At 26.8% G+C, this 27,428-nt stretch overlaps 5 protein-coding genes across 8 annotated transcripts; 1 reads left to right on the plus strand and 4 right to left on the minus strand.

The window, feature by feature from the left end:
* Positions 1 to 5,823: 5,823 nt before the first annotated feature.
* On the minus strand, positions 5,824 to 6,516 carry LOC134833603 (protein atonal). Its single transcript, XM_063847974.1, has one exon. The coding sequence runs from the start codon at positions 6,514 to 6,516 to the stop codon at positions 5,824 to 5,826; it is 693 nt and encodes a 230-aa protein (XP_063704044.1).
* Positions 6,517 to 12,553: 6,037 nt separating this feature from the next.
* Positions 12,554 to 16,391, minus strand: LOC134833942 (polyphosphoinositide phosphatase). Its single transcript, XM_063848451.1, has 2 exons — positions 14,846 to 16,391; positions 12,554 to 13,677 (listed from the first exon to the last, which is right to left on the minus strand). The coding sequence occupies exons 1-2, from the start codon at positions 16,359 to 16,361 to the stop codon at positions 12,713 to 12,715; spliced, it is 2,481 nt and encodes an 826-aa protein (XP_063704521.1). The 5' UTR covers positions 16,362 to 16,391; the 3' UTR covers positions 12,554 to 12,712.
* Positions 16,392 to 17,246: 855 nt separating this feature from the next.
* On the minus strand, positions 17,247 to 21,012 carry LOC134833546 (uncharacterized). Of its 2 annotated transcripts, none has more exons than XM_063847899.1 (2): positions 20,926 to 21,012; positions 17,247 to 18,755 (listed from the first exon to the last, which is right to left on the minus strand). In XM_063847899.1, exons 1-2 carry the CDS (start codon positions 20,953 to 20,955, stop codon positions 17,328 to 17,330), a joined length of 1,458 nt encoding a protein of 485 aa, XP_063703969.1. In that variant the 5' UTR covers positions 20,956 to 21,012; the 3' UTR covers positions 17,247 to 17,327. The 2 variants fall into 2 exon arrangements, with proteins under 2 accessions (XP_063703969.1, XP_063703968.1); XM_063847898.1 differs by lacking the exon at positions 20,926 to 21,012 and adding an exon at positions 18,812 to 19,009 and having other exon boundaries at positions 17,248 to 18,755.
* Positions 21,013 to 21,296: 284 nt separating this feature from the next.
* LOC134834572 (transmembrane emp24 domain-containing protein bai) lies at positions 21,297 to 22,436 on the plus strand. Its single transcript, XM_063849297.1, has 4 exons — positions 21,297 to 21,560; positions 21,627 to 21,818; positions 21,881 to 22,007; positions 22,074 to 22,436. Exons 1-4 carry the CDS (start codon positions 21,384 to 21,386, stop codon positions 22,193 to 22,195), a joined length of 618 nt encoding a protein of 205 aa, XP_063705367.1. The 5' UTR covers positions 21,297 to 21,383; the 3' UTR covers positions 22,196 to 22,436.
* LOC134834569 (fibroblast growth factor receptor-like 1) lies at positions 22,396 to 26,120 on the minus strand. 3 transcript variants are annotated; one of them, XM_063849296.1, is made up of 3 exons: positions 25,915 to 26,120; positions 23,932 to 24,318; positions 22,396 to 23,042 (listed from the first exon to the last, which is right to left on the minus strand). In XM_063849296.1, exons 2-3 carry the CDS (start codon positions 24,245 to 24,247, stop codon positions 22,435 to 22,437), a joined length of 924 nt encoding a protein of 307 aa, XP_063705366.1. In that variant the 5' UTR covers positions 24,248 to 24,318; positions 25,915 to 26,120; the 3' UTR covers positions 22,396 to 22,434. The 3 variants fall into 3 exon arrangements, with proteins under 3 accessions (XP_063705366.1, XP_063705365.1, XP_063705364.1); XM_063849295.1 differs by lacking the exon at positions 25,915 to 26,120 and adding an exon at positions 25,621 to 25,863; XM_063849294.1 differs by lacking the exon at positions 25,915 to 26,120 and adding an exon at positions 25,252 to 25,862.
* Between the last annotated feature and the right edge of the window lie 1,308 nt (positions 26,121 to 27,428).

Consider the following 27,428-nt stretch of genomic DNA (forward strand, 5'->3'; position numbering starts at 1 on the left):
AGTTAAATGTTCGTCCGCCCTCTTGACGATCCATCATTCGTAAGGCACACAAATTTCTTCCTCATTATTTATCGAATTATAAGCGAATCTAATTTATTTCTGGTTTTTCGTCGGATTTGATGTCGGACTTTTTTTTTCTTCGCTCGCTGTTCCGCCTTGAACCAACCTACGATAAACAAGGGTAAATATTTCAATTTTTTTCCAATAAATTTTTTTTTTTTTGACTTACCACGGCGGAATAGTTTTTTTTTTATTTTGAACAAGAACTAATAGAATTGCATCAAGAGGTTCGTCCTTCTTTATCCTCGATCGTGAATACTTTTACACAAAAGACGTAACAAATTATTATTACAAGTTTTTGGTTTCCTTTTCTGTTTTTATTCCTTTTTTTTGATTTATAATTTTATTATGTTTTTTTGTTTGGGGTTTTTTGTGTGTGAATCTGAAAAGAATCAACAAAAAAATGTATAAAAATTAATTTCTTTCTTTCTCCTGTGGTTTGTGAGTTTGTTAAAGTAAAGTTTAGATTAGATTAGAAATTTTGTTGCAAATCAAATTTTATATTTTTTCGTTAAAAAAATTTTTTTAAAACATTTGTACTAATTTTTGACTTAAAAAATTTTTTTAGTTTAATTTTAACTTAAAATAAATATTTTACAAATTTTATTATTTTTTAATAATTTTTTATACAAATTCCAAATTTTAGAGCAACTTTTAATACAAATTTATTAAATATTTTTTTATTACAAATTTTAAATTTTTAAAAAATTTTAAGAAGAAATCACTTCTGTTAAAAAAATTTACAAAAGACAATTTTTTTATTAATAAAAAATAAATTATAAAAAAAATACAATATTTAATAATTTGCCTCATTTTATTTTACTTTTAATTTTCATTTTTAATTTTTTTAGATTTTTTTAAATTTTTTTAAATAATTAATTTTAATTTAGTTTAATTTAAAAATAAAATTATTTTCTTAATTTTCTTGAATTTTCATAAAATTTTATTTTTTTTAATTTTTTTTTAGATTTTTAAAATTAATATTTAGTTAATTATTTTAATTTATTTTTAAATAATTAATTTTTATATAATTTAATTTTAAATTAATTAAATTAAATGAGAAATTATTTTATAAAAAAAAAATAATTTTTTAAAATTTTAAGATTTTTTCAATAGAGATGACGAGTCGACTCCAGATAAAAAAATTAACAAAAGACAATTTTTTTCTAAATTTTTCAATAAAAAAAATAACTCACCTCCCTAATTAGTCATATTTTTATATCCTTTTTGATCCTTGAATTTGATGATCAACAATAGATTTTTTTTTACTTTTTACTCTAAAAAAATCTTGTTTTGACATTATTTTGATTTCCTCAATTTTGTTTGATTTATTGTTATAAAATTCCGTTAATGATACTCTCGAAATCCTCAAAAGTCGAAAAAGAAAAAAGTTCAACAATAGATAAAAAATTGTCTGGCGTTGGCTAATTGCATCTTAATAAGCTCATATGCGGTTTTATTGTTGCACGGAACATGTTATTAAAGACATCCTTGAGGCTTTGCTACTGAAATTAGATCAAGAAAAGGACATTTATTGTTTTTTTTCTACTTTCTATTTTCTCTAAAGACAGAAAGGATCACGTGAGAAAAAATAATTTTTTAATTTTTTATCAATTTACACCTTCAGCAACACGCTATCGGGTAGAAAATGACACAAAAACCGTTAAACTACCCTTTTTTCGGCGTTCAAAGAAAAAATTAGACTTCCTGTTTTTATCCTGAAAATAATTAGAAATGATTATTTATCGATTAAAGCTTGAATTTGGTTCATGCTGCGACTCTCAATACAAAATTTTCGTTTTTTGGGTAATTTTTTTTATTAAAAGTCTCGATTATTCCCCAATTTATTCAAATAATAGCGGACCTCACACACGCTTTGTTACGTTTTTGGGCTATTTTTCGGGTGAAATGACTTGAATAAATTTAATTTTTTAAATAAACGAGTTAATTGTTCGCGAATGGATTGAAACACGGATTGTGTGAACTTTTTCAGGTAAAAAAAGAAGAAAAGTGAAGAGAATCACACCAAAGAACGACGTTTTATCAAAAGATCAATGATTTGAGGAAGGATGGATGCAAGAAGGTAGCAAGCAAGCACCTTGTTTGTTTTGCAATATTGGGAACCAATTTTAATGATGGGTTTTGCGATTTATTTGCGGAGAAATATTATGAAATTTTATGTTACTTCCTCTTTTGCTTTACGTCTTTTTTTCTTTGATTTTTTGATTGAAGAGTTTAATGAATGAAAATTTGTTTTTGTTCAAGTAAAGTTGAATTGACACCTCGTAAAGAATTGAAAATTATCAATGCATCGTGCATTTTGACACCAAAAAAATATTTAAATTTTTAAAACTGCCCACAGATGGCGTCAAAAATTATGATTTTAAAACGCGTGAAAATCGATGCGCCGAAAATTGGCAATTTGCAAAATCAATATTTCAACATTTTAATTTGAAATCATCAAAACTAATTTATTTTGGGGCACAAAATTAATCAAATTTTAAAAAATTATTTGCCATTGGCTTTATTTGCGAAAAAAGTGAATTCCAAAATGTTTAAAAATTTTCTGTTAATGTTTACAAAGATTTAAAACGCATTTTGAAAATTTTTTAAAATTTAATTAAATTTTTAAAAAATTTTAAGGGCGTTTTTTGAAAAAACAAATGGCGCTTTGAAATAGCGCCCTATGATGGAATTTTTAAAAAATTATATGAAAGCACCATGCCTTTAAAACTAACTGAAATACAAAATTTAATCAATTTTAGAAAAAAAAAATCCAACAGATGGCGCTTTATATTATTCTAATATATTAAAATTTTGATAAAATATCCACAAAATTTTAAAATTCAATTAATTTCAAAATAAATTCTTTCAATTAATTTCTTAAAAAAAATACTCACCAGATGGCGTTTTAAATTTCAAATTAACAGACAGACTCTTCAAAAATTGCTCTTTTCCTTCTTTTAAATTCACTTTTTTCGCAAATAAAGACATCATGATTTCTGCCCCAAAATAAATTAGTTTTGATGATTCCAAATTAAGATGTTGAACCCATATTGATCGTTTGCAAATTGCCAATTTTCGGCGCATCGATCGTATCACGCGTCAAAATCCAAACACATCATAATTTTTGACGCATCGAACGTTTCTCGTTCTTTTATTAAATCATCAAAAAATCGTTTTTTGGTGTCTTAAATGCACGATGCAGCCGATAATTTCCTCACGTCTTTACGAGGTGTATAATTTTATACTTTGTGAAAAGAAAAAAAATGTTTGTTTTTGATTAAACGGAGATTCGCTTAAAAAAGCTGCTTAAGACAAAAGCATATCGAAAAACAAACAATTTAATTTATTTTTTGTTCATAAGTGGCTTTTATGGTTAAATTTTGTGCTTACTCACTATTTTTTTGTTTCTTTTCATTCATCCAAAGACGCGACAAGGAGCCACTTAAGCGATTTCGTACAATTTTGATCGAGATCAGTTCCTTTGAAGAAAATATCGAGCGGAAGGGAAAATAATTGGTTAGGGGATCCACGATTCGTCTTAATTTGCACACAAATGTCATCGATATCACGCAAAAAAAACGAAACAAAAGTAACAACATGTGCAATTTTATTAAAAAAAAAAAACTTTTTTTTTTGGTTTAAACAAAAAAATAAAAAAAAATAAATTCAAAAAGGAAATGAGGAAGGAAACACTTCAACCTCATTCAAGACATGGACAGGGTGCATGAATGAAATAAAAATAAAAAAAAAGTAAGTAAAGTATCGAAAAAAAGAAATTAAACGAATAATTGTAACAATAGCTTAGCATGCTCTCTTTTTTTATTTTTTACGACGAGTGTAAGTAACCTTGTCTATGTTGGTTAAAAAAAAAGAGAATTGAAGACGTACGGAAGAAATAATCATCTCACTACCTGTCGTCTTTATTGTCAAACATATGTTGTTAATTATAATTATATTTATATTTATTATAATATTATACAATGCAGGTCTTTTTTTTCATCAGAATTACGTGACTTTTGGTTATTTTTCGGGACTTGAAATTTTAAAATTTTAATTATTTTCACGAATTTTCTTATATAAAATTATTTTAAAAATTATAATTTCTACAAATATGTATTAAAATTTTAATTAGTAATTTAAAAAAAAAATTTTTTACAAAAAAATCAAAATTAAAATATATATTAAAAAAATAAAATTTTGTATAAATACATATAATTTTCTTATAAACTAATAATTTTAGTATAAATATAATGTCTAAATTTATTTATGTTTAACTTTGTTCTAAATAAAAGTTAAAATTTTAACTGAAAATAATTTTAAAAGTGAAAATTAAATTTAAAAAAATAATTTAATTAAAATATAAAAATAATTTAAAATTTTGATTAAAAATTTAAAAAAATATATAATTTTGAATTAATAATAAATTAATAAAATTTAATTAATTAAAAATGAAATTAAAAAATTTAAATGTTTAAAAATAAATTAAATATTAATTTAAAAAATCTAAAAAAAAAAAATTAAGAAAAAATAAAAATTTTAAGAAAATTAAGAAAATAATATTAATTTAAAATTAAATTAAGTTAAATTTTATTTAAAAAAAAAATAAATTAAAATAATTAATTAAATATTAATTTAAAAAAAATCTAATTTAAAATTTAAAAAATAAAAAAAATAAAAATTGTAAGGAAATTCTATAATTTTAATTTTTTTTCATGATTTTTTAACTTTAAGAAAAAATTAAATAAGACTAATTAAAGAAGAAATTCGTAAAAAATTATTTTTTAAATAATTTAATTAAATAATTAATTAATTTAAAATAATACTAATTCAAGTAAAATAATTAGGTAATTAAATTTTAATTAAAAAATTAAAAAAAAAATTTAAAAATTTAAAGAAAATTTCTAAATTTTTATTTTTTTTTAACTTTAACAAAAATTTTCACTTTAAGCTAATTAAAGTCAATTAAATTCGTTATTTTTTAAGCATCAAAAAAAATCTTCAAGGACCAAAAAAGGATAATAATTAGGTAAATTATTTATTATTTTTTTTATTAATAAAATAAAAAATTGTCTTTTGTTGTGGTTTCTTTTCAGAAAAAAATAGATTCTTATCAAAAAAAAACTTTCATTCATCATAATTTCAACTTGGAAAAGGTCAGTTACATCTTTTTCTTTTCTCAGAATAAAATTGGCACCGACTGTCTGGTTATTTTTTGGTCCATTGTTAAAAATAAAAAAGAAGAAGAATATTCAACTAATTTACAAAGTTACAAGCAAAAGTGTTTCTTCTTCTTTTTTTTTTTTTTTTTTGATCCAACCAATTATCTGCATGCACGATTTCTAAGAAAAAAACGAAGATAAAAAAAATAAAAAAAAATTATTTTTAGTAACATTAAAATTTATTTCAATAATATATTTAATAATAATTTAATTCAATATTTAATTATTTTTTTTACAATTTTTGTACAATTTTCAATTAAAATTAATTTAAAAACTATTTTTTTAGTACATCGAGTAACTAAATTCCTAACTTTGAGAGGTTAATTGTTCCTTAACGCGAAAAATTTATTTAACAAAAAAATTTAACGTTAAACTTAACAAATTTATGGCAAAGAAAAAAAAATTAACTTCGGTGCGTCTAGCTTTGTTGCTTTTTTTTAACAAGTATTTTCCTGCTTAACTTAAAAAATATTTTTTTTTTACTTTGGGATCACTTTTTCCTTAATTTCTATTAAATACTGATTTTTTTCTATTTTTTTTAGTTCAACAATTCACACAACGCCGTGATGTACGTTTGAGCCATCTGAAGAGTTTCATGTTTGGACAATTGTCGGTCATTTCCGAGCGATGGAAGGTATTGCCGAAGACGATCAAAAGCGGTGTTCAAGTTTTGCATGCGGCGACGTTCTCGAGCATTTGCCGCTAAACGACGCTTTTTCTTCACGACAGGAGGCACCATCTTACCGCGACGTTTTTTCTGTCCGACTTTCGAGGAGTTGCTGTCGTTGAGGAGAGATTCTTCGTTGCTGCTGCTGCAATCGGGCGATTCGAAGCCTGATGACTCGACTTTGATGGTTGGCGTGATTTTTGTGTCTTTTTTCGTGTATTTTCGTTTCGGTTTTTCCGCAGGAGATGCTTTGACGGGCTCCGATTTGAACATTGACACGGGCAGGGAGCCATTTAATGCGGCATCAGGAAACGTTGGAACGTGATAAGTATCGGGAGCACCGCCAATGGAGATATATTCCGGGCTGGAGGAGCGCAAACTGTCGGGAGATGCTGTTTGGTAGCCATCCGAGGCGCCGCAATGCATCATTTCGTACGACGACAAGTACGTTGACGCGAAATTTTCGTGCATTTGTGGGAGATTTTGTGACGTGAAGGCATTTTGCATCTCCGGCAAGCCAGATTTCTCCGTCGATGGAAGGTAAACGTAACGATACATATCCATCATTGTAAATTTTTTAACAAATTTTTTTAATCAAACACTAAATTTTTTCACAAAATTTAAAAAAAAAATTTTTTTTTAGATTTTTTTCTCGATGGGATCAATTCGTTGAGACGTTTCGTTCAAAACTAACCTGTCGTGATGTTCATCTCATGTTTTTATACCTTCCTTCGTGCCGGCGATCATCGTGCATCGTTCGTTCGGGTATCGACACACACAAAAAGATTCATTCTGCAATTTGAGGGGAATTTTGTGTTACCTGTTTCTTGTACCTGTAAAAATTGAACGCAGAACGAAGGAAGAATAGCATCAGAGGCACGCGCCAAACAACCAATAGAAATTTTTAATAAATGCTTCGTATGGATTGGACAATGTCTCGTCGTCGTTGGCAGTTGAATTGCCCTCAGGATAAGATGTCAACGGAGATTAAAGTGACTTTTGACGAAAGTAAATGAAGAAAATGAAAGAAATTTAACGTTTTATGGAGGTTTTGGAGGATTTTTCATGAATTTTATGAACTTTGAAGAAGATTTTGAGACAAATTTCGTACTTTATAAACAAAATTTTATGAATTTTCTTCGATTTTCATCTGAAAAGTGATAAAAATTTGCCTTTTATTAATTTTTTCTTTATAGAAAAGTGAAATAATTTTTAAAAAAATGCAATTTAAAATAACTTTCTTCGAAATTGTTATAAAAAATGTAAAAAAATTGCTTAAAAATTATTTGAAGAATTTTTTTTCTGAAATTAAATTTTTTTTTAACATGCCTTATGCAACATTAACATTATTTTCTAACATTAATGAACAAAAATAATTTTAAAAAAAATTACAAAAATACAAAAAAAAAATACTGAAGATTTTAAATTACTTTTTAAGAAAATTTAATTTTTACGAAAAAACTCTTTAAAGAAATTTAAAAAAAATAAAAAAAAAATTAAAAGATTTAAAAATTTAAAAAATTTGAAAAATTTAATTTAATTTAAAAAATTTAAAAATTTAAAAAATTTAAAAAATTAAAAAATTTAAAAAATTAAAAAATTTAATAAAATTATAAAAAATTAAAAAATTTAAAGAATTTAAAAAATTAAAAAATTTAAAAAATTTAAAAAATTCAAAATATTAAAAAATTAAAAAATAAAAAAATTTTAAAAATAAAAAAAAAATAATTGTAAAGCGAATTTTGAACACTTTTTAAACAGTTCCTGTACAAAATTATTAAAAATTTGAATTTTTGTAAAATTTTAAGGATATCTATTAAAAAAGAAAATTTAAAAATTGGTTGAATTCATTAAAATTATCTAAAATTTCAAAATTAATTCAATTTTTCTTTAATTTTAAGGCTTTTTATGGACTGTTAATTATCAAAATCATCCAAAAATGATATGAAAAGTTCATAATATTAAAGATTCTAAAGGAAATTTACATCAAATAATCATTTTCAGACGATTTTTGAAGAAAATTGTTATAAAATTCAATTTTTTTTTTTGAAGGTTTTTATATGAAAAGTCACAAAAGATCAAATTTTTCATCACTTTTTACTCTAAACGAACAAAAATCTTTCAAAAACTCACCTGAAAAGTTTTTTCCAAGCATGAAAATTTTGCTGCGTCGTGCATCATGTCGTCAATCCAACTGTTCACCCTTGAAGAAATAACGTTACAATCAACTTTGATCCACATTTTTCATTCAAAACGTAGAAAAATGTCCTTCTGCAATCACCTTTTGTGTATTTAATCGAGACTTTGTAAGCAAGGGGATCGAGAAAAAAAGGAAATATCAACAACACGTGTACATTTTGAACGAAAACAAGGCATATTAAGATTACTCGACGTGTGCCAGATGGCTCAATATCTCCTTGTCTTTCTCCTTGTATTAAAATTTTTATTAGAATTTTTTTTTCGATTTTTAATTTTTCGTCCTTTATAATTTTTTTTTTTTAATTTTTTTCGTTTTAGGAGCTAATGACGCGCGCCTTGCGTTGATTTGACGTGTTTTGGTACAAAGAGTTGCGCACAGAGATTAATATCCCAAAAAGAAATCCGACGCGATCATTAGAACAATGACTCGACAAGTCCTGAAAATCATCAAAATATCAATTTTTACCTTTGTTTCCGTAAATTTCCTTCGTAAATTAGTATGATTTGCTAATTTTTGTGTAAACTTTTGCTCCGGTTCGGAAAAAAATCAAAAAATTTTGTAGACAGGATCGTCTCTCGTTGCGAGACGGATCGAATTCACACATAAATTTATCATTTTTCTTCTTTTTTCAGACATCAACGCCTCGAATTCAGACTGAGAACGGAAAAAATCATAAATTCCCTTCGTAAAAGGGGTTTTCATTCATCCCAAAGCGACGAAAACACCTGAAGGGAGGAATATTTTGGTACAAAAGTGTCACAGCGGTTAATAAATAGGACGCCAAATTGTCTTAAGGCACGCCCCCTGACCTTCTTGCGACAAAAACGATCTCATATCATATCGGCACAAACCACAAAACGAGATAAGAAAAGGAAAAAACGACAAAATTTGACAATAAAATCAACATCAGATCAATCCCAAAAACATTTAAAAAGATATTTATTGCATTTTTGTCTCTTTTTCGTCGATTTGAAAGCAATAAATTCAGTAGCAGACAATGTTGACATAAAAAATTAAGGATTTTGACGCAAGATCGGGATTCTTTGTGATGAAAAAAAATTTTTTGTAATAATATTGACATTTAATCCGGTGCTTGAGAGAGTCAAGTGCTTCGGTTTTGTTTGAGGTTCGTCGGCTTTTCGTTGCGAAAGAAGATTTTGTCAATTAAATTGGATGAATTGAACAGGTAAGAACTTTTTTTTTTTGCTTCAAGTGTGATTTTTTTTTGAAATTTCATTCAAGGATTTCCGACAAGGTGAGAATTTTTTTGTATTCTTAAATTTTTTAATTAAAATTTAATTTTTAAAAAATTAATTTAAGGAAATTTTTATCATTTTTCGAAATTTTTCTCTTGAAAATCAATTTTTAATATTAAAATTATGAAAAATAATTTTTTAAATTTTGTAAAATGAACATGGAAAAGTGAAAAAATTTTCTTAAATCTTTTCTTAAAGAAATAATTTTTTTAAATAAATATTTCCATAATAAAAATTTAACTTAAAAATTAATAAAAAAAAATTAAAAATATAAGTAAAATAAAAAGTAAAAATATTCGAAAAATAAAAAATTAAATTAAATAAAAAAATAAAAAAAAATTAGAAATAAAAATATTCGAAAAATAAAAATTAAATAAAAAAATAAATTAAAAATAAAATTTAAAATTTTCGATAAATAAAAAAATAAAATTAAATAAAAAAAATAAATTAAATAAAAATTTCAACATAAAAATAAAAAAAAAATTAAGAATTAATTAAAAATTAATTAATAAATAATTAAAAAATAAATAATACCTAATTAATTAAAAAATAATAATTTAATGACATATTTCGCTTAAAAATATTAAAATTTCTTCTTCAAATGTAAAATTTTGTCTAAAAAAATTGAAATTTGCATCTTTAAAAATTTTAAATTAAAAAAAAATAAATTTTTGAGCAACTTTTGACAATTTTCTTCCCCCGCAACATGATCGCTTCCGTTAATTCTACTTCATTACGCATCCGTTGCTTGCGCAAATCACATTTGCCGACCTCCTTTTTCTCCTTCATCGCATAATTTGTACGTCAAAGTTCCGCAAAACAACTTAAACTCACGGGAGTTCCAAAAATTTGATGGATTTATTGACAGATTGACATTCAAACGCCCTTTTTTTCGTCTCAACTCGTCTTCCAAAGAAAACATGAGAAGAAAAAAATTTGACAATGATAACGATGATTGATAAATTATCACAAATTATGACTGGTTTCTCCAATGAACTTCAAAAAACATGCAAATAAAGCGATTAGACCGAAGCAAAAAAAAAATTAACATGGTAAAGTTTAAAAATTATCTAATTATTTTTTTTTACGAAAAATAAATCCTTAAAAATTGCAGGAATATCATTCAATTTGTCTTCGAACGCCGTTTCTCAGAAGTAACTCCGGTGAAAAAAAGGATCGCCAGACAAACGAACGAGGCGAAAAAGGATAATTTCAGAGAATTTTCGATCCCTTTTTTCGATTTTTACGTCTTTTGCCTCTTTTTGGACCCGAAATTAATCATTTTTATCACCCCTTGCCCGAACAACTTGCTAAACGTTCCATTAATTGTTTATTTTTTTTTCGAGAGATAGAGTTGTAATCGGCAATAAATCATCCGAAACAACAAAACTAATAATCTTGTAATAAAAATATTTCTAAAAAAAAAATTAACAAGTCCATAATATGCGCGTTTCGAGGAGAATTTTGATGTAAAACGGGCAAAAGGGGCGTCAAATGTTTTGTTTTTTGTTTATTTTATTTTGACTTTTAGGTAAAAACACAAAAATTCTCGCTGTGAATGTTGCTGTAACACCCGCGGACCGCCAAAGATGCAACCCTTCGATGAATAATTTATTACAAAAAAAAAAAAAAAAAAAAATCGAGAATTTATCAAGGCACTAATTAACGAATTATTAATTCATCATGAGGGCATGGCGCTCGACGATTAACACATTATTAAATTAAATTTCTCATTTTTTGAACCGTTATTCTTGCATTCACGAGTCACGCTATTTTTTGTGATTTTTTTGCTCAAAAAGTTGTCAGAACCCTTTTCAAAGCTAATTTAACAAGCAACCAAAAAAATTTACGTGTTAATAGTCCGTGCTAATTTCAAGCTTCTGATTGCATTTTTCGACCATCGTCGCCTTTTTCGGCGCAAAAAATGACAAGAAGCATATGTTACGAGCGAAAAAAGAGGAGCAAAGGTAATCTAATTCGATTTCTAGGAAGTGACGACGAAGGAAGATGAATTTGATATTTTTGCTGTGAAGAAGTCAAGTTACAACAAAAAAAAGTTTTTATTAATTTTTTTTAATAAATAAATGACAAAAGGAAATGAAAGAAGGTAAAAACTACAAAAAATTGAATCAAGGAGAAATTTTAAATAAAAATTATGTTAATTGTCTGGAAAGTTTTACTTCCTGAGTTAAGTGATTCAGACAGAGTGATAAATGCGGGGCGTAAAAAATGGAACAAATCTTTAATAGAAATCTGTCTGGCGTTTAATCATTCAACTTTTTTTTCTTACGCGTTTGGGATGATTTTTTATGTGAAATTTAGTAAAAAAAAATTATAAGAACTTTTAATATTTTTTTTTCTTAAATTTTTTAATAAAAATATTTTTTGAAAAATTTTATTGAATAATTTTAATGTTTTTTAAATTTTTCTCTTAAAAAAATTAAAAAGAAATTTATATTTAAAAATTTGAAAATTATTTTTTTTTATAAAATTTTTAATTTCTCAAAGTTGAACATTAAAAAAAAATTAAAAAAATATTTTATTTCACAAACTTTAAGGAAAAAAAATTAGAATTTTAAAAAAATTTACAAAAATTTAAAATTTTCTAAAAATATTTTTTTTGCCTTTAAATAATTTTTTTTATTATTCCGAAAAAAAATAAAGAATTTAAATAAATTTTATATAAAAATGAAGAAAAAATGAAAAAAAAAATTGAAAGATATTTTTATTATTTTTTATGAAAATTGTTGAAAATTTAATTATTTTATTTTTTTGAAAAATAATATGAATAAAATTAATTACTTTAATTAAATATTTTGTGTTTTTTTAATTAATTTTAATTTAATTTTTGAGCCTTCTCAAGTTTTTTATTCATTGTTTTGTAAGTTTATTTAAAATATTTTCAAATTTTATTCATAAATAAGTAAATAATTTTTAAAAATTTTAAATCTTTTTAAGTTTTTATTTTTTTTACAAAAAAAAAAAAAAATACGAAAAGTGCCCAAAAAAATTTTTTTAATTAAAAAAAAAATATTTTTTTTAAATTTAATTTTTTATTCAATTTTGCTTTCATAAAAACTATTTCGATAAAAAAAATAAAATTTTAAGACCTCATTTCATATAAAAATTTCAAACTTTTGGCATTTTTCAATTCAAATTTCGTAAATGTCAATTCAAAAAATGACCGTTAAAAATTTGAAAATCGCTTTTTCGCTAATTCAAACTCAAAAAAATTAAATTTGTTTAAAATTATCAAAATTTTAATTCATTTCAACTTTATTTCATAATAATTCTTTATAAAAAATTACAAACTTGCGACATATTTGGCAATTACGACTCTTGTCTCATCTTTAACTGTCAAATTATTCGGTAAATTACAATAATTCTCATAAATTTTTCGACTTTCCTCCGAAACTTTAATTTCCGGATACATTTTATACTCGAATTTACTCGTCAAGTCAACTTTTCCTCCCGCATTCAGTTTGCTCGAATATTCCCATAACGCGATATAATCTTTATATTTTTTCATATTTTCCTTACTCGGGCTCTGAAGTTCAATTCCGTAACTTTCGCGCGTACTCGAAAGCGGTAATTTTGGTTTTTCCACAAAATTTTGCGATTGCAAAGTATTTTGCGTGACTTTTGTCTCATTTTCTGAGTCATTTTCCGATTGACTGCCGTTCGAATCTTCGTCTGTCGTTGAAGAATTTGTCGATCCAGTTGAACTTTGACCCGTCATCGATGGATTATTTGTGATGCGATCTTCTCTGCGTCGTCCCGGTTCGAAAGGACTAAAGTTCGTTTTGAAAGTCGACACAAAATGTCGGGAAATTTGCGAGATTTGATACGCGATCGTTTCTTCGAATGTCGTAATTTTGTGTGGTTGATGGTAATTTGAGTAAACGTCGACCATGTCGATGTCAGGAGATTCGATTCGAACGAGTTCTTTGACAATTTTATTCGCGTTGCTGCAGGAATGCGGAAGATTTCGCGCAATTTTGTCGGAAATGAATTGCGTGAGGGGATTTTCGTTGAATTTGGGGTCGAAAGCTCGTGTGAGGTAATAATGATCCGTTGGAATGTCTGTGATAGTTTGCAAATCTTTCGCACTAAAGTCGATCGGGACGTAATATCCGAGGAATAAATTGATACTGTGTTGCTTTTCGGTGTCGCTGAAGGTATTGCTGTAATATCGACTCAAAGTTTGCATGATGTCGTTGCCTTGCGATGTCCATGGAGCAGTTTTTCGGTAAGTTTTGATGCGATGAACTGTAATTGGAATGAAAAAATTAATTTAAATTATGAAGTTTTTTGAAAATTTAAAAAAATAGGTATATAATAAAAAAATTATTGCAAAGAAAAAATAATAAATTTGAAAAAAATACAAATAAAAGTAAAAAATAAATTTAATTCATTTAAAAATTAATAAAAAAAATATTATTTAAATTAAAGTTTAAATTCAAAATTAATTTAAAATTTTAAAAGAAAAAAAAAAACAAATTTAAAATAATAAAAATTAAAATTTTAAAAAATATAAAAAATTTTTTTTCAAAAATAATTAATTAAATAATTATTGAAAATTCGAAAAATTAATTTTTTTTTTAATTTAGATTCTGATTTTTTTTATATTCTTTAATTTTTATTATTTTTAAATTGTTTTTTTTTTAAAATTTTCAAAATTTTTATTAAAGATTAAAAAAAAATTAAAAATAAAATTAAATTGAATAAAAAAATTAAGCACAAAATTGATTTTTTAAAATTACTTTAGAAGTTGAACACATTCTTCTTGTTTGTTTTTTTAAATTGAATTGAATGAAAATTAAATTCTAATACATTTTTTCATTAATCAAAATCTAAAAAAATTATTATAACTTTAAATAATTATTTTATTTTTCAATAATTAATTTAAAAAATATTTAAAAAATGAAAAATATTAAAAAATATTTTATAATAAAAAATTATTTTGATTAAATTAATAAAATAATTATTAAAATTAAATTAAATTAAATTTTTTTTTTTTATGAATTAAATTTAAAAATTATTTTAAAATAAAATAAAAAATAAATTTAATTTAATAAAAAATTAATAAAATTAAGTTTTAATTAAAAAGAATTTTCGAAATTAAAAAAAATCAATTAACAAATAATAAAAATTTTTAATTTAAAAATCTATTTTGTAAATTTTAATTAAATAAATATTTCGAAATTAAAAAAATAATTATTTTTAATTTGAAGAGTAATTAACTTGATAATAATTATTAATTTAAATTAAATAAACAAATATTTTTTTAATTAATTAAAATTTCAAAAAATTTAAAAAAAAATTAAATAATTTTAATATTTCAATAATTAATTTTTAATTAATGAAAAATTTTAAAAAATTTTTTTTTTTTATTTTTTTTTTTAAATTTTAAAATAAAATAAAAAATAAATCTTACCTAATTGCGATCCCCCATACTGCAAAGCAAGCGTATCTCCATGATCCTCATACAAACTTTCAAGCATCGTGATGCAATCCGAATCAAATTCCAACTTTGGCGAATTAATAAATCCCAATTTGTGCAATTGATGTCCCAAAACGCATTTTCCAATCGAAAACTGCGCCGTATTTGTTCGATCCAAGCAATCCACGCAATTCACCCTTATAATGCCCGTTTGAAACAAATTCTGCTCCTCACTCTTCAAAAAAATCCCCGTTTGTTGAATAACCCTCTCCGCAATATCCGCAAGCGATTTCATAACTTTCCCATCGCGATTCCTCTTCGCCATGTCAAAGTGAATGTACTTGATGCGATGATCCACGGACAAAAACTGATTCAAATATTTGATACTTCCGACCATTTCGCTCGTCAAAATGTTCTCGTGCATGCGTTTCTCGCGTTTTTTCACGAGATTCAAGCAAATAATTGGCGCTCCGTAGTGAAAAAACAACTTTTGAAAGTGTCTGCCGGCAATTTCGGAATACGGATCCGACAAATCGATCATAATTTGGGGTTTTGGCACCATTTTGCTGATATCTTGGGACCATCGATGCGGCACGGAGCCTCGCATTTGCACGAAACTGCATAAACGAGCGCCATCCGTGACAATTTGCTCCGTTTCGACTTCGTTGGCGACATCGCCGACAAAATTAGCGCCGCGTCGCAAAAATCTCGTGCCTGCGAAACGATTGCTGCGACGCGCAATGAGACAAACGTAAATGGGACGTCCAAAAATGCTGATATGCGATTGCGAAACGAACCCGTGAGTGATTTCAAGCAGCCAATCTGGATGAATTTTGCCTTTAACGGGTTGCATCAAGAACTCATTCCAAATGAAGCGTTTTCTCGAAGTCCCGCGCACCGAAAAATCCATCCGCGACTTTGCCTCCATCGATTCCCAAACAATTCCGTCGACATTTTGCCGCGAAAGCCCATCCGGCTCGATGAATCGCGGCGGCGCCATGTTATATTGCAACGTTCGCGACAAATTGTAGCTGTAACTAAAGTAAAAATTGCTGTTCATATCGACATTCGTGAAGAGTTTCAGGAATTTTTGCTCCATTGGATTCATTCCGACGCCTCGTCCCTCGTTAATTTTGATCATGACCGTATCCTTGATCGTATAAATGATGTGCATGCCAATCAGAGCGCACATTGTTCGTTTTGTGACGAGAATCAGGTAATGGCAACTCGTGAAACGAACAAATCCGAGAACCCCATATGCACTTATGGGCCGGCAATCCTTCAAATTTGACGGAAGCAAGCGAACCAATTCACGTTTCTCGAATTCGCCTTGATGCTCAAAGTATTTCAGGTCGGGCGACGTTCTGTCGATCTCCAGAAGACGAAAACGACTTTCTTTGTTGTTCGAGCCGACGAGATAGAGACGCGCCCGTGTCTCGTAAACGACAACTTTTTGTATGGAGCTGATGTAATTGTGGAATTTGATGTTTTGATGGAAGGAATAAGACATTTTGTTGACGAATTTAAGGGAAAAATTTTGATTTTTTATCCTCCTTCGACTTTTTTACAGCAGTTTTTGGTTTATCAACAGAAAACAGCTGATTTTATGTATAACTCGTACACGCTGTAGTATTTTTACGGAATAAAATTCAAAAAAATTATTTTTTAAAAGTTCGTTAAAAATAAATATTAGATATTCATTTTCAACTTTGAATTTTTTCAAATTTAAAATAAAAAAGAAAATTTGAAAAAAAATTTTATTTATAGAAGCAATTTTTTCAAAATGGCGGTTAAATGAATAATTTCGGAGTTTCGTGAATAATTTTATGCCAAAAGTTATTTGAACAATAAATTCGAAAGAAATTTTTTTTTCAGGGTCGAAAAACTTTTTTGTGAGTTTTTATGAAAGTATTGTTTTTTTACTTAAAGTCAAAAGTAAAAGCTCAAAAAATTGATTTACATTTGCTTAAGTAAAAGCAAAAAGTCAATAACGAAAAAGCTTTTACTTTGACTTAAGTCAACATTTTGAATGGCTTAATAGATTGATAAGCTAAAAATGTGATTTTTCAAATTTCTGATTTTAATTTCTATTAAGAATTTCTGATTAATTTAGAAACCAAAAATATTTTTCAAAATTTAAAATTTTCAAAAAAATTTTTTTTTTTCGAAAAATAAAATTTTTTAAAAAAAAAATTTGAAGTTTTTTAATCATAACATCTTATATTTAGACAATTTTTTTTTTATTTACGTTAAACCATTTGCAAAGCACATTGTTATTAAATGAAATACACGTTGTAAAAATTTAAAAAAAATTTATTGTTTTTTTCTTTAAAAAATTAATTTTTTTCAAAATATTTTTATTTTCATATTTTACATGTCGACATGTAAATTTCATGCTGCATGCATGTCGATATGAATATAGGGAGAAAACTATATTTTTTTAAATATCGAAACTTATCTACATTTTTTTGTTTCATTAATTTTCGGTTCTTCTTCTCTTAGCATTATTTACATTGAGGTCATCTTTGAAATTACAATAGTTTACAACTCCATCTTTCTTCGTTAGTTGCAACTGACTCCAACCTTCATTACCCGTTACCCTAAACATTTTCAAATTTTTGAATCCATTTGTCAAAGCATTTCCCAAATATTCCAATGATGGAGAAACGTTGACTTGTATGTCGTGCAATTCGTATGTTATGAGCTCAAACGTTTCAAGTTTTGGACAAAGCTTGTCAATTCTCTTAATGGCTTCAACTGACAATTCTAGAGTCTCGAGTTCAAATTCAAGTACTAAAAATTTTCGTAAAGAAGGCAGACAATTTTGAAAGATTTTAGTTAGATCAAACTCATTTAGTTCAATAAGTTTCACTGACTCCAAATTCTCCCATTGTCGCAATATCACAGGGGATGGAGGTTTATCAATTGTTATTTCTCGTAGTTTTGGCATACGACTATCGAGAATAGTTTCAAAGCATTTCTTGCACTGACAATTTTTAATGTTGAGTTCCAAAAGAGATGGAAAGCTGAAACTGTCATGATTCGACTTACAAATCGCATCCCTAATACATAATTCAGTAATTTTTGTTAAATTTTTCGCACTCAATTCTCTCAAAATTGAAATGTCCTTAATGCCGTAAATCCTCAACTCTCGAAGGTTTTCCATGTTATTTAAAAGCTCTTCAAACTTCATTGGCAGTCTTTCAGGACAATGAATTATGAATTGTTGCAATCCGCATTTGCTAAACTCCAAAAGTTGTTCTCTCTCCAAACTTGAGTATCCAATAATTAGAATTGCTTGAATTAGTTCAAAGTGTACATTTAAAGCTTTCATTGCTTCGTTAAAATTTGGCAACCATTTAGGATCATCTAGATAACGAACTTTGAAGTGTATTACGACATCTTTTGGTATCATTTTTCGTAATGCAGGAAGTTCACTCATACCGTTCCATTCTCCAAAGCAGAAACCATGTATTATTACAATAGTGATTTTTTTTAAATTTCTGAAATACACGTTTTTTGATGAAATTTTACAGAATTTCGGGAAATAGTAGCTCTCAATAGACAAAGATTCAACAAATGTCAATTTTGGTAATAAATCATAATATGTTGGATTGAAGCTCTTAAAACAAACTTCTTTGATTCCATTTTTACGAAGACATTTACCAAGCTTTGTAAACTTTTTCGTTTTATTTAATTCAACGACTACCAACTTTTCATAAGAGCCTTTTGCTGCTGCTAAAGTTGAGACCATTTTGCCAACTCGACTTTCGTTTGTTAAGTAGATGGTACGATCCTCACGAAAATTTAGTGGTTCCATAAAATACTCGTACCATTTCTTACAGACCTCTTTGCATTTCAAACGATCGTGGCGTGAGAGTTTCTTGAAAATCATCTCCAATTCCTGAAAAACAGAATTCTTAAAAAAGTTAATATTTAGACAAATAGAATTTTACTTACATCGTCTTTTAAGTCGTGAATATGGTACATTTTGAACAAAAAATTAAATGTAATATTACAAAAAATAAGAGCTTGTTACTTCTTTGACTTGAAACAAATGAATGGAAAGGTTTTGAATTGACACGATTTTTCAATTCATTCTTCCTTATTTTCGGGGAAATTAAGACTTTTCACGCGAGAGAAATTTCCGTTTGTTTACTTATTTCGTGACTGTGGATTTCATAAATTGGAGGCACGTAACTCGAATTTCATTTTTCTTTGAATTTTTTGAACGTAAAATATGATTTTTTTGTAAAATCTTATATTTAAACAATTATAATTTTATTTATTTCTGTTAGACCATTTGCAAAGCACATTGTTGTTCAATAAATTTAACGTTCTAAAAATGTAAAATTTTTTATTGTTTAGAAAGTTTTATTTTATTTGGCTATTTATGAAATATTTTTTGATACAAAGTATTTTATATTATTTTAGTTTAGATAATTCAAAGGAAGTTTGAAAATTGTTTTGTTAAATAAGGAAAATAGAAGTTTAAATTCATTCTCTTGACATTTTTGATTCATTTCTTTGACATACATTAATGAAAGACTTCTAAAAAACCCCTCCGCATCTATAAATCGGTCTTTCTTTTACTCTAAGGAATTTCTCGACAACTTCATCTTTCTTTATAAGTTCACAATTATCTATCGTAAATTTTTTCAAACTTTCGAATCCATTTGTCAAAACATCTCTCAAATGTTCCAATGATGGAGAAACCTTGACTTCTAAATCCAAATATACGTTTGTTTTGAACTCAAACGTTTCAAGTTTTGGAAAAAACTTGTCAATTTTCTCAATTGCTTCAACTGACAATTCTGGAGTCGGAAATTGGATGTTAGCTACCAAAATTTTTTGTAAAGAAGGCAGACAATTTTGGAAGATATTTTTTAGATCAAACTCTTTTGGTTTTTGAAAATTCACAAATTCCAAATTCTCCCATTTTTGCAAAGTCATAGAAGACGGAAATCCAAAGACAATAAGTTCTCTTCCATTTGGGTTCTCTTAGATTTGGCGTATAGCTATTAAGAATAGTTTTATAACATTCCTCACACTGAACATCAGAGAGATATAGTTCTAAAAGAGATGGAAAACTGATGATGTCATGATTCAACTTACAAATCGCAACGTCAATATCCAATTCATTTATTTTTGCCAAATTTTTCGTACTCAATTCTCTTAACATTGAAATGTCCTCAATGATGGCTATATTCAACTCTCGAATATGTTCCATGTTATTTAAATCCTCTTCTAACTTCATTGGCAGTCCTTCAGAATATTGAATATCGAGTTGTTGCATTCTGCATTTGCTAAAATCCAAAAGTTCTTCTTTCACCAAACTTGAGAACCCATCAACTCTTGCTTTGACTAGTTTAAAGTTCACATTCAAAGCATACATTGTTGTGTTAAAATTTGGCAACCATTTAGGTTCCGTTAGACAATCAACTTTGAAATGTATTACGACATCTTTTGGTATCATTTTACGTAATGCAGGAAGTTCACTCATGATGATATGGTTTATTTCTCCAAAATCAACATAGTCTATTGAAACTGCAACCTTTTTTATATTTTCGAAAAAAACGTTTTTTGATGCAACTTCACGGAATCTCGGAAAATCGGAGGTTATTTCAAAAGACAAAGATTCAACAAATGTCAATTCTGGCAACAAATCATTATAGAAGCTCTTGAAGCAATCTTCTTTGAATCCATTTTTACGAAGACATTTACCAAGCTTTGTAAACTTTTTCGTTTTATTTAATTCAACGACTACCAACTTTTCATAAGAACCTTTTGCTGCTGCCAAAGTTGAGACCATTGCATCAACTCGACTTTCGTTTGTTAAGTAGATGGTACGATCCTCGCGAAAATTTAGTGGTTCCATAAAATATTCGTACCATTTCTTACAGACTTCTTTGCATTTTAAGCGATCGTCACGTGAGAGTCTCTTGAAAATCATCTCCAATTCCTGAAAAAATTAAGAAAATTAAATACAAGTCGAGTTCAATACCGAATTTTTCTTCGAAAAGTGGTAAAGAATTAGGTAAAAGGTCTTTTTTGAGGGCAAAAGTTTTGCTTACGTCATGATTTAATTGAAGAATATGACACATTTTGTATAAAATATTAAGACTTGTTAAAATTGCGTCTGAATCGCTTCAAGTTATAAATTATTCTGCAATTTCACAACTGATTATCTGTTAGTTTTGGATACTTTGGCTATTCTACTGATAACGCTACCCTGCAAAAAATATTTAACAATTTTTTTTCATTATTAAAAAAAAAAAAAAAAATAAATAAATAAATAAAAATTGATAAAAAAAATAATTTTCATAAAAAACTAATTTTCATTAAATTTTTCATTCATTATTTTTGAAAAATGAACAATTTGTATGTCGATTGGAATTCATATGGAATTCATACCGCATTTCTCCAAGGATACATGAACGTCAAATTCTGTCAAATGTTTATCACAACTGTCAAATTCGACGAAGTCCACGTATTTTAATCACAAAAATATTTTCCGATTTGTCCGTTCGAGATGAAAACCCTAATTTTCCTGCTGAAAATCTGCCTGAGCATCATGTATGCGCAGGCAATCATGTTCAACCTGAACCCAAACACACAAAAGTGCTTGAAAGAGGAGATGCAAGCTCATCAAATTGTCGCTGGCGAATACGAAGTCAGTTCGGCACCCGGACAAAAAATTGACTATGTGGTAAGTTTCGTGCGAAAATTCACAAAAAAATAATTTTAAAAAAATTAATTTTAAATTTTTTCGTAGGTTCGCGACAGCAAGGGACACATTTTCACACAAAAAGAGGACATTTCGAGGGGGAAATTCTCAATTACGTCAGAAGTGTACGACACTTATGAGATTTGTTTCATCTCGAAAGTGCTCGGAGGGCATAACGGCGTCGTGCAAGAAGTCTCGTTGAACACCAAAAAGGGCATCGAGACCAAAAGTTACGAAGGAGTGAGTTGAATTGATGAAATTTCATCAAAAAAAATCATTTTTAACAAAATTTTGTATTTTAGTTGGGCGAAGCTGCTAAATTGAAACCTCTCGAAGTAGATCTCAAACGTTTGGAAGATCTCTCGGATGCAATTGTTCAAGATTTTGCTTTGATGCGCAAAAATGAGGAAGAAATGCGAGACACTAATGGTTCGTCAGTCGAAAAAAAATCAACTTTCACTCGAAAAAATTTAAAATTTTTAACTTTTTTTTCAGAATCAACCAACAATCGTGTCCTTTTCTTCTCAATCTTCAGCATGTGTTGCCTTTTGGGGCTCGCAACATGGCAAGTTCTGTATCTGAGGCGCTTCTTCAAGGCGAAGAAATTGATCGAGTAGTTAAATAATTAATTAAAAGTGATTTTTTTTGCGCCACACTCACATTTCAACACAACAAGAACAACCTCGACTGTCTTCAGGAATAACAAAAAATGCTACAAACTCAACTTTGACAAAAATTTTCCGTGCGGTATTAATTTTTTCTCTCAACTTTCGGTTTTTTCTCTAAAAAAAAAAGTAAATAAATAAGGGATTTTTTGTTAATTTTAAAAAATTCATAAAAAAATTATTTTTTTTTATTAAATGACGTCTAAATTAACGATTAAATACGGATTTTTTCCGTTTTTTGGTTTTGCAATCCATCGACTGGATCCTCCCTCGGGCTCCAAGCGTTTTTCCATCGTGCACTGTTTCTTGTACGTATGAAACCACATCCAAATGATGCACGGAAGCAGAATAAACAGACAAATTGGGATCGCAAACAGCCAAAAAAAGCTTCGAATTTCCTGTGAACTCGTAATTTTGATGGAATCGCTTCCCACGGGAGCCCGCGTGACATTTAGGTAAGCTTCTTGCTTTTGGAAGCCGCCATAACTCATGGCAGCACATCCATAAATGCCGCTATCTCGTATCAAGACGCCCGTTAGCATGAGTTTGCTCAAGTACAAGTCGTCAGCGAGTTTTTTCTGGTCGCCGGCACGGATCAAGTCGTACTTGACGTTCAAATATGTGATAGATCGGGCAGTTGCCAACGAGTCTCCCGTGTGTGGCATGCCCCTTTTGTACCATCGGATACTCGTGGTTTCGTCACCGCGTACGCGACAATGGAAAATCGCCGTTTGACCTTCGTACGTGGAAATATTTGCCGGCGTGCGATCCAAAATGTGAGGAATTCTTCGTTTGCTGTCTGAAAATTATGTGAAAAGATTAATTTTTTGACATTTTTTTTTAATTTAAATTTTTTCTTCGAAATTTTGATATTTTTTTTATTATTTAAAAAAATTAAAAAAAAAATCGAACGAAAATTTGAGGAAAATATTTGACATGAACGAAAAAAAATTGTCGAAATTTAAAAAAAAAAATCTAAATATTTGAAGGAAATTTTAAAAAAAAAAATTTTTAATTAAATAATTTTTTTAAGTATTTAGTTTTTATTTAAATTAAATTATTTTTTTTTTAATTTTGAAAATTTTTAAGTTTTATTTGAGTTTTTTGAAAAAAAAAAAAATTAAGAAAAAAAATTTTGAAAATTATTAAATGTTCAAATTTAATTAATTTTTTTTACATGAATTTTTTTAAACTTAATTAAATTTTTTAATTTTTTTCTGGAGTTTTGAGAAGAATTATAAAAATTTTAGAAAAAAAAAATTTTGAAAATTATTAAATGTTCAAATTTTAATTTTTTTTTTTTAATTTAATTATTTTTCGAAATTTTGATAATTTTTAAGATTTTTTTTTAAGTTTTTTAGGAAAATTATAAAAATTTCAGAAAATTTAAAAATTAAAGGAAATTTTAGAAAACTTTTAATACAATTTTTTTTAATTTAATAAATTTTTTGAATTTTTTGTAATTTAAATATTCGAAGAAAATTTTAAAAAAAATTTAAGAAATTTTTGAAAATTATTTAAAATTTTTAAATTAAAAAAAATGAGTTTTTTTTTTATAAAAATTCCGGAAATTTTATGGAAATTTTGAAAAATTATTTAAATTTTTTGACATTATTTGAAGGAAATTATAAAAATTTCGCAAAACTCCAAAAATATTCGAAGAAAATATGAAAATTTTCCGAACTTACCAATCACAACCAAATGATGATTCATGACAAACTGAATGTTGAGTGTCACATTTTCGCGCACTTTGTATGGCTCAACGGAGCAACGATACAACCCCGAGTCCCGATCGACATCCAAATCGGAAATTTTGAGTATCGGAGTGCTGTGATTCAACTGAATCCATTCCGTTTCGTTCGAAACTTCGGAATAATTATAACTATCATCACAGAAAATGCTCGTGCATGGCTTGAAGTACCACACAACGGAGGAATTTTGGTTAAAAGGTAAGTGATCGGGACTAATAGTACAATTCATCTGAATATTGGAGCCGATTTCCATTTCAATAAGGCGACTAATGTCTGTGTCGTTTTGTTTGGGGCGATCGCGCCGAATCCGAGATAGGGAATTGTCTGAAAATGAGAAAAAAATTAATTTTAACTTCAAAGGTTTGAAAATTTTAATTTTTTTATTATTTTTTATGGAATTTTTCTTACAGTTTTGACATATATTTTTTTTAGTTTAGAAAATAATTATTTTTTTAAAAATATATAAATATTTAAATTAAAAAAAATTAAATAATTTTTTTTAAAGATTTTCACAAGACGAGAATTTTCAGACCGAATTTGGGTAATTTTATTTTTTAATTTTTTTATGAAAAAATTTTTTTTTGATAGTTCTGACATAATTGATTTTTAAATTAAAAAAAAAAATGAAAATTTAAAAAACATTAATTTTTTAATTAAAAAGTTTTAAAATAATTTTAATTATTTTTATTCAATTAAAAAAATAAAAAAATAATTTAATAATACTAAAATTTTTGGATGGATGAAAATTTGTAAATTTTTTAAACAAAAACATTTGAATTAGCAAAAAGCGATTTACAAATTTTTTAATTTTTTTTAAAGTTAAAAATTTTTCTGAATTGAGATAATTTTTAAAAAAATTAATAATAATTTAAATTTTAAGAACAAATTAAAAATTAAAAAAAATAAATAAAAAAAATAATTTTTCCAAAATTACTTTATCAAAAAAAAAAAAAAAAAAATTATATCGATAAAAAATTTACAAATTTTCATAATTTATTATTTTATTTTTTTGAGATTGAAAAATTAATTTTCTAAATTTTTTTTTTAATTATCAAAAAATAAATAAATAAATTTTTATTTTTTAATTAAATTTTTCATGAATTTTCGAAATTTTTTTTTCAATTTTTATCAAAATTTATGCAAATTCACTTCTAATCCCCCATTGCAGCCAACTAAATATTCAAATATTATCAACGATATCTTATCAAGGGTAAATATCGCAGCTCCAAAATAAGCCTGCGATAACGAAACACTCACCAGCCTTCCGATTAGCTGTTATCACAATAATCGCCTGGGCGACAACTATAAACGACGTCAACCTGATGAGCATTCTTTATTTTTTTTTTATTTTAAATGACTTTTGATCACAGAACTTTTATTTATTAAGTCTTTAAGAATTAATTTTTTCTTTGTTTAACAAAAAAAAAACAAAATGGCGCATGATAACCTCAATTTTTGCTTTTTTTGAGGTTATGTTCTTTGATCTTTCATTGTTTTGAAATTTTTTGATCACAAATTAATTTTTAATTGTTTGTTTATTTGGAAAATTTGGATAAATATTGACTCTCTAATTAATTCTCGAATTAATTGTTTGTTTTGACGTGTTTTGGCGCGAAGTTCAAATACCTCCGTTTCGCAGCAAAGTCAACAACGGACTGTTTTTAATCGAAAAAAATTTGTATTAATTCAGGTGATAAGCGTCGTATCGTCGAAGATTATGTATTTATTAATTAAAGTTGATAGCTTATAATGCGCTTTAAATGGTAGCGCGGCTTATCGCGTCAGTCGACATCTTTTCCCGTTGAGACGCGCACACGAACTGAGCGTAAAGGAGCGTAATCTCTGCTTTGTTTGTTATTATTTTATTATTAAATTTGATATGAAAACGGCAAAAATTTTTTTTTAATAGTAGCTACTTACTCTCTCTCGCGCGTGAATGAATATATTTAGCGAGCAACTTTGCCGGGGCACGGTCTGTTGTGTGTCGATGCGATGATTAAATAAACATGATAAAAGTTTCCCCGTGCGAGCATGGACACTACACGAATTTATTGATACAATTTGAATGTGTGAAAATATGCGATAATCGTTTTATAGTGACAGTTATATGAAACAGATGCAAAGAAAATTCTCATTTTTTTCCGGAACAATTGATTTTTTTCTCAGCGAATTTTGACTTTAGAACTTAAAAAATTACAGCTGCTTATTTGAACAAGTGTCTGATAGTGCTACTGACGATCAGTAGCTGTGTAAAGTACTTCAACATGAAAATTGATAAGACAGATTGTTAAATAATAACAAATGTATTTATTGTGATTGAACGTATTTTGACGTGAATTGACTCGAAGTTGACTTTGAATACGATTAAGACGACGTTTTTGATGAAATATTGTGATTGATGGAAAGTTTTTTTTAAGGGAAAGGAAGCATTTCCGGTTTAACTTCATCTGAAGTTGATGTTCTTTTAATTGAAAAGCAGTTAATTTGAATTATTTTTATATTTCAAGCGCCATCTATGGAGTATTTTTTACGAAAATTTTTAATTTTGTATTTAACAGCGCCATCTGATGGAAAATTTTAATTATAAAGTGCTATCTAATGATAAATTATGGGAAAAATTTTAAATTTCGCATTGAAAAAGTTCATTTTGAGGAAAAATTTTTTATCCTAAAGCGCCATCTAACGACGAATTTCTCATAATGAGTAAAATTACGGTTCAAAAAGCGCCCTCTGAAGTAAAGCTTGAGACTGTTGAGATTTTTTTTAATAAAAAATTTTTGACATTTTTTTTTCGAATAAGAAATGCAGAGTGAATTTTGAATAATTAAGCGCCATCTTACAACAATTTTATCTAAATTTCATAAAATTTGTGTTCTACAGCGCCATCTGTTGTATAATTTTTATTCTAAAACTGAATTTAATGAAAATTTCAACAAAATCCTGAAGAACTTATTTAAAAAGCGCCATCTGAAGTACTTTTTGTATAATAAAGCGCCATCTAATGAAAGTTTTTTCATAAAAAAAAATCATGAAAAGAAGCTCTCTCTGTTGAAATTTTCTTTATAAAACCTCTTTAAATTAATTTAGAGTAAATTTTGTGTAATTAAGCGATAACTTACAACAATTTCCTCTGAATTTATCAAAATTAACGTTCTCAAGCGCCATCTATTGTAATTATTATTTTTTTTAAAGCTAAAATTTTAGAAAATTTTAACGAAATTCCCGAAGCTTTGGACCTAAACCGCCATCTAGAGTACTTTTTGTATAATAAAGCGCCATCTATTGAAAATTTTATCTTATTTTATTAATATTTACGTTCTGAAGCGCCATCTATTGATATTTTTTATAAATTTTAATTTTATTTTTATTTTAAAGCGCCATCTATTGATGATTTCTTCAACTTAAATTTCATTTCCTTTTCAAAAATTTCAAAT

The sequence above is a fragment of the Culicoides brevitarsis genome, chromosome 3, assembly GCF_036172545.1.
Source record: "Culicoides brevitarsis isolate CSIRO-B50_1 chromosome 3, AGI_CSIRO_Cbre_v1, whole genome shotgun sequence".
Lineage (NCBI taxonomy): Eukaryota > Metazoa > Arthropoda > Insecta > Diptera > Ceratopogonidae > Culicoides > Culicoides brevitarsis.

Bases quoted from the DNA above. Each gene is read 5' to 3' on its own strand.
- LOC134833603 (XM_063847974.1), bottom strand. From the start codon at position 6,516: ATGGATATGTATCGTTACGTTTACCTTCCATCGACGGAGAAATCTGGC.
- LOC134833942 (XM_063848451.1), bottom strand. From the start codon at position 16,361: ATGTCTTATTCCTTCCATCAAAACATCAAATTCCACAATTACATCAGC. The intron at 13,678-14,845 runs GTAAGATTTATT...TTCCAATTACAG, and splicing joins GTATGGGGGATCGCAATTAG to TTCATCGCATCAAAACTTAC.
- LOC134833546 (XM_063847899.1), bottom strand. From the start codon at position 20,955: ATGTGTCATATTCTTCAATTAAATCATGAC. The intron at 18,756-20,925 runs GTAAGCAAAACT...TCTGTTTTTCAG, and splicing joins TTCTTCAATTAAATCATGAC to GAATTGGAGATGATTTTCAA.
- LOC134834572 (XM_063849297.1), top strand. From the start codon at position 21,384: ATGAAAACCCTAATTTTCCTGCTGAAAATCTGCCTGAGCATCATGTAT. The intron at 21,561-21,626 runs GTAAGTTTCGTG...ATTTTTTCGTAG, and splicing joins GACAAAAAATTGACTATGTG to GTTCGCGACAGCAAGGGACA. The intron at 21,819-21,880 runs GTGAGTTGAATT...TTTGTATTTTAG, and splicing joins AGACCAAAAGTTACGAAGGA to TTGGGCGAAGCTGCTAAATT.
- LOC134834569 (XM_063849294.1), bottom strand. From the start codon at position 25,324: ATGCTCATCAGGTTGACGTCGTTTATAGTTGTCGCCCAGGCGATTATT. The intron at 24,319-25,251 runs GTGAGTGTTTCG...TCTCATTTTCAG, and splicing joins AACAGCTAATCGGAAGGCTG to ACAATTCCCTATCTCGGATT. The intron at 23,043-23,931 runs GTAAGTTCGGAA...CATAATTTTCAG, and splicing joins TCATCATTTGGTTGTGATTG to ACAGCAAACGAAGAATTCCT.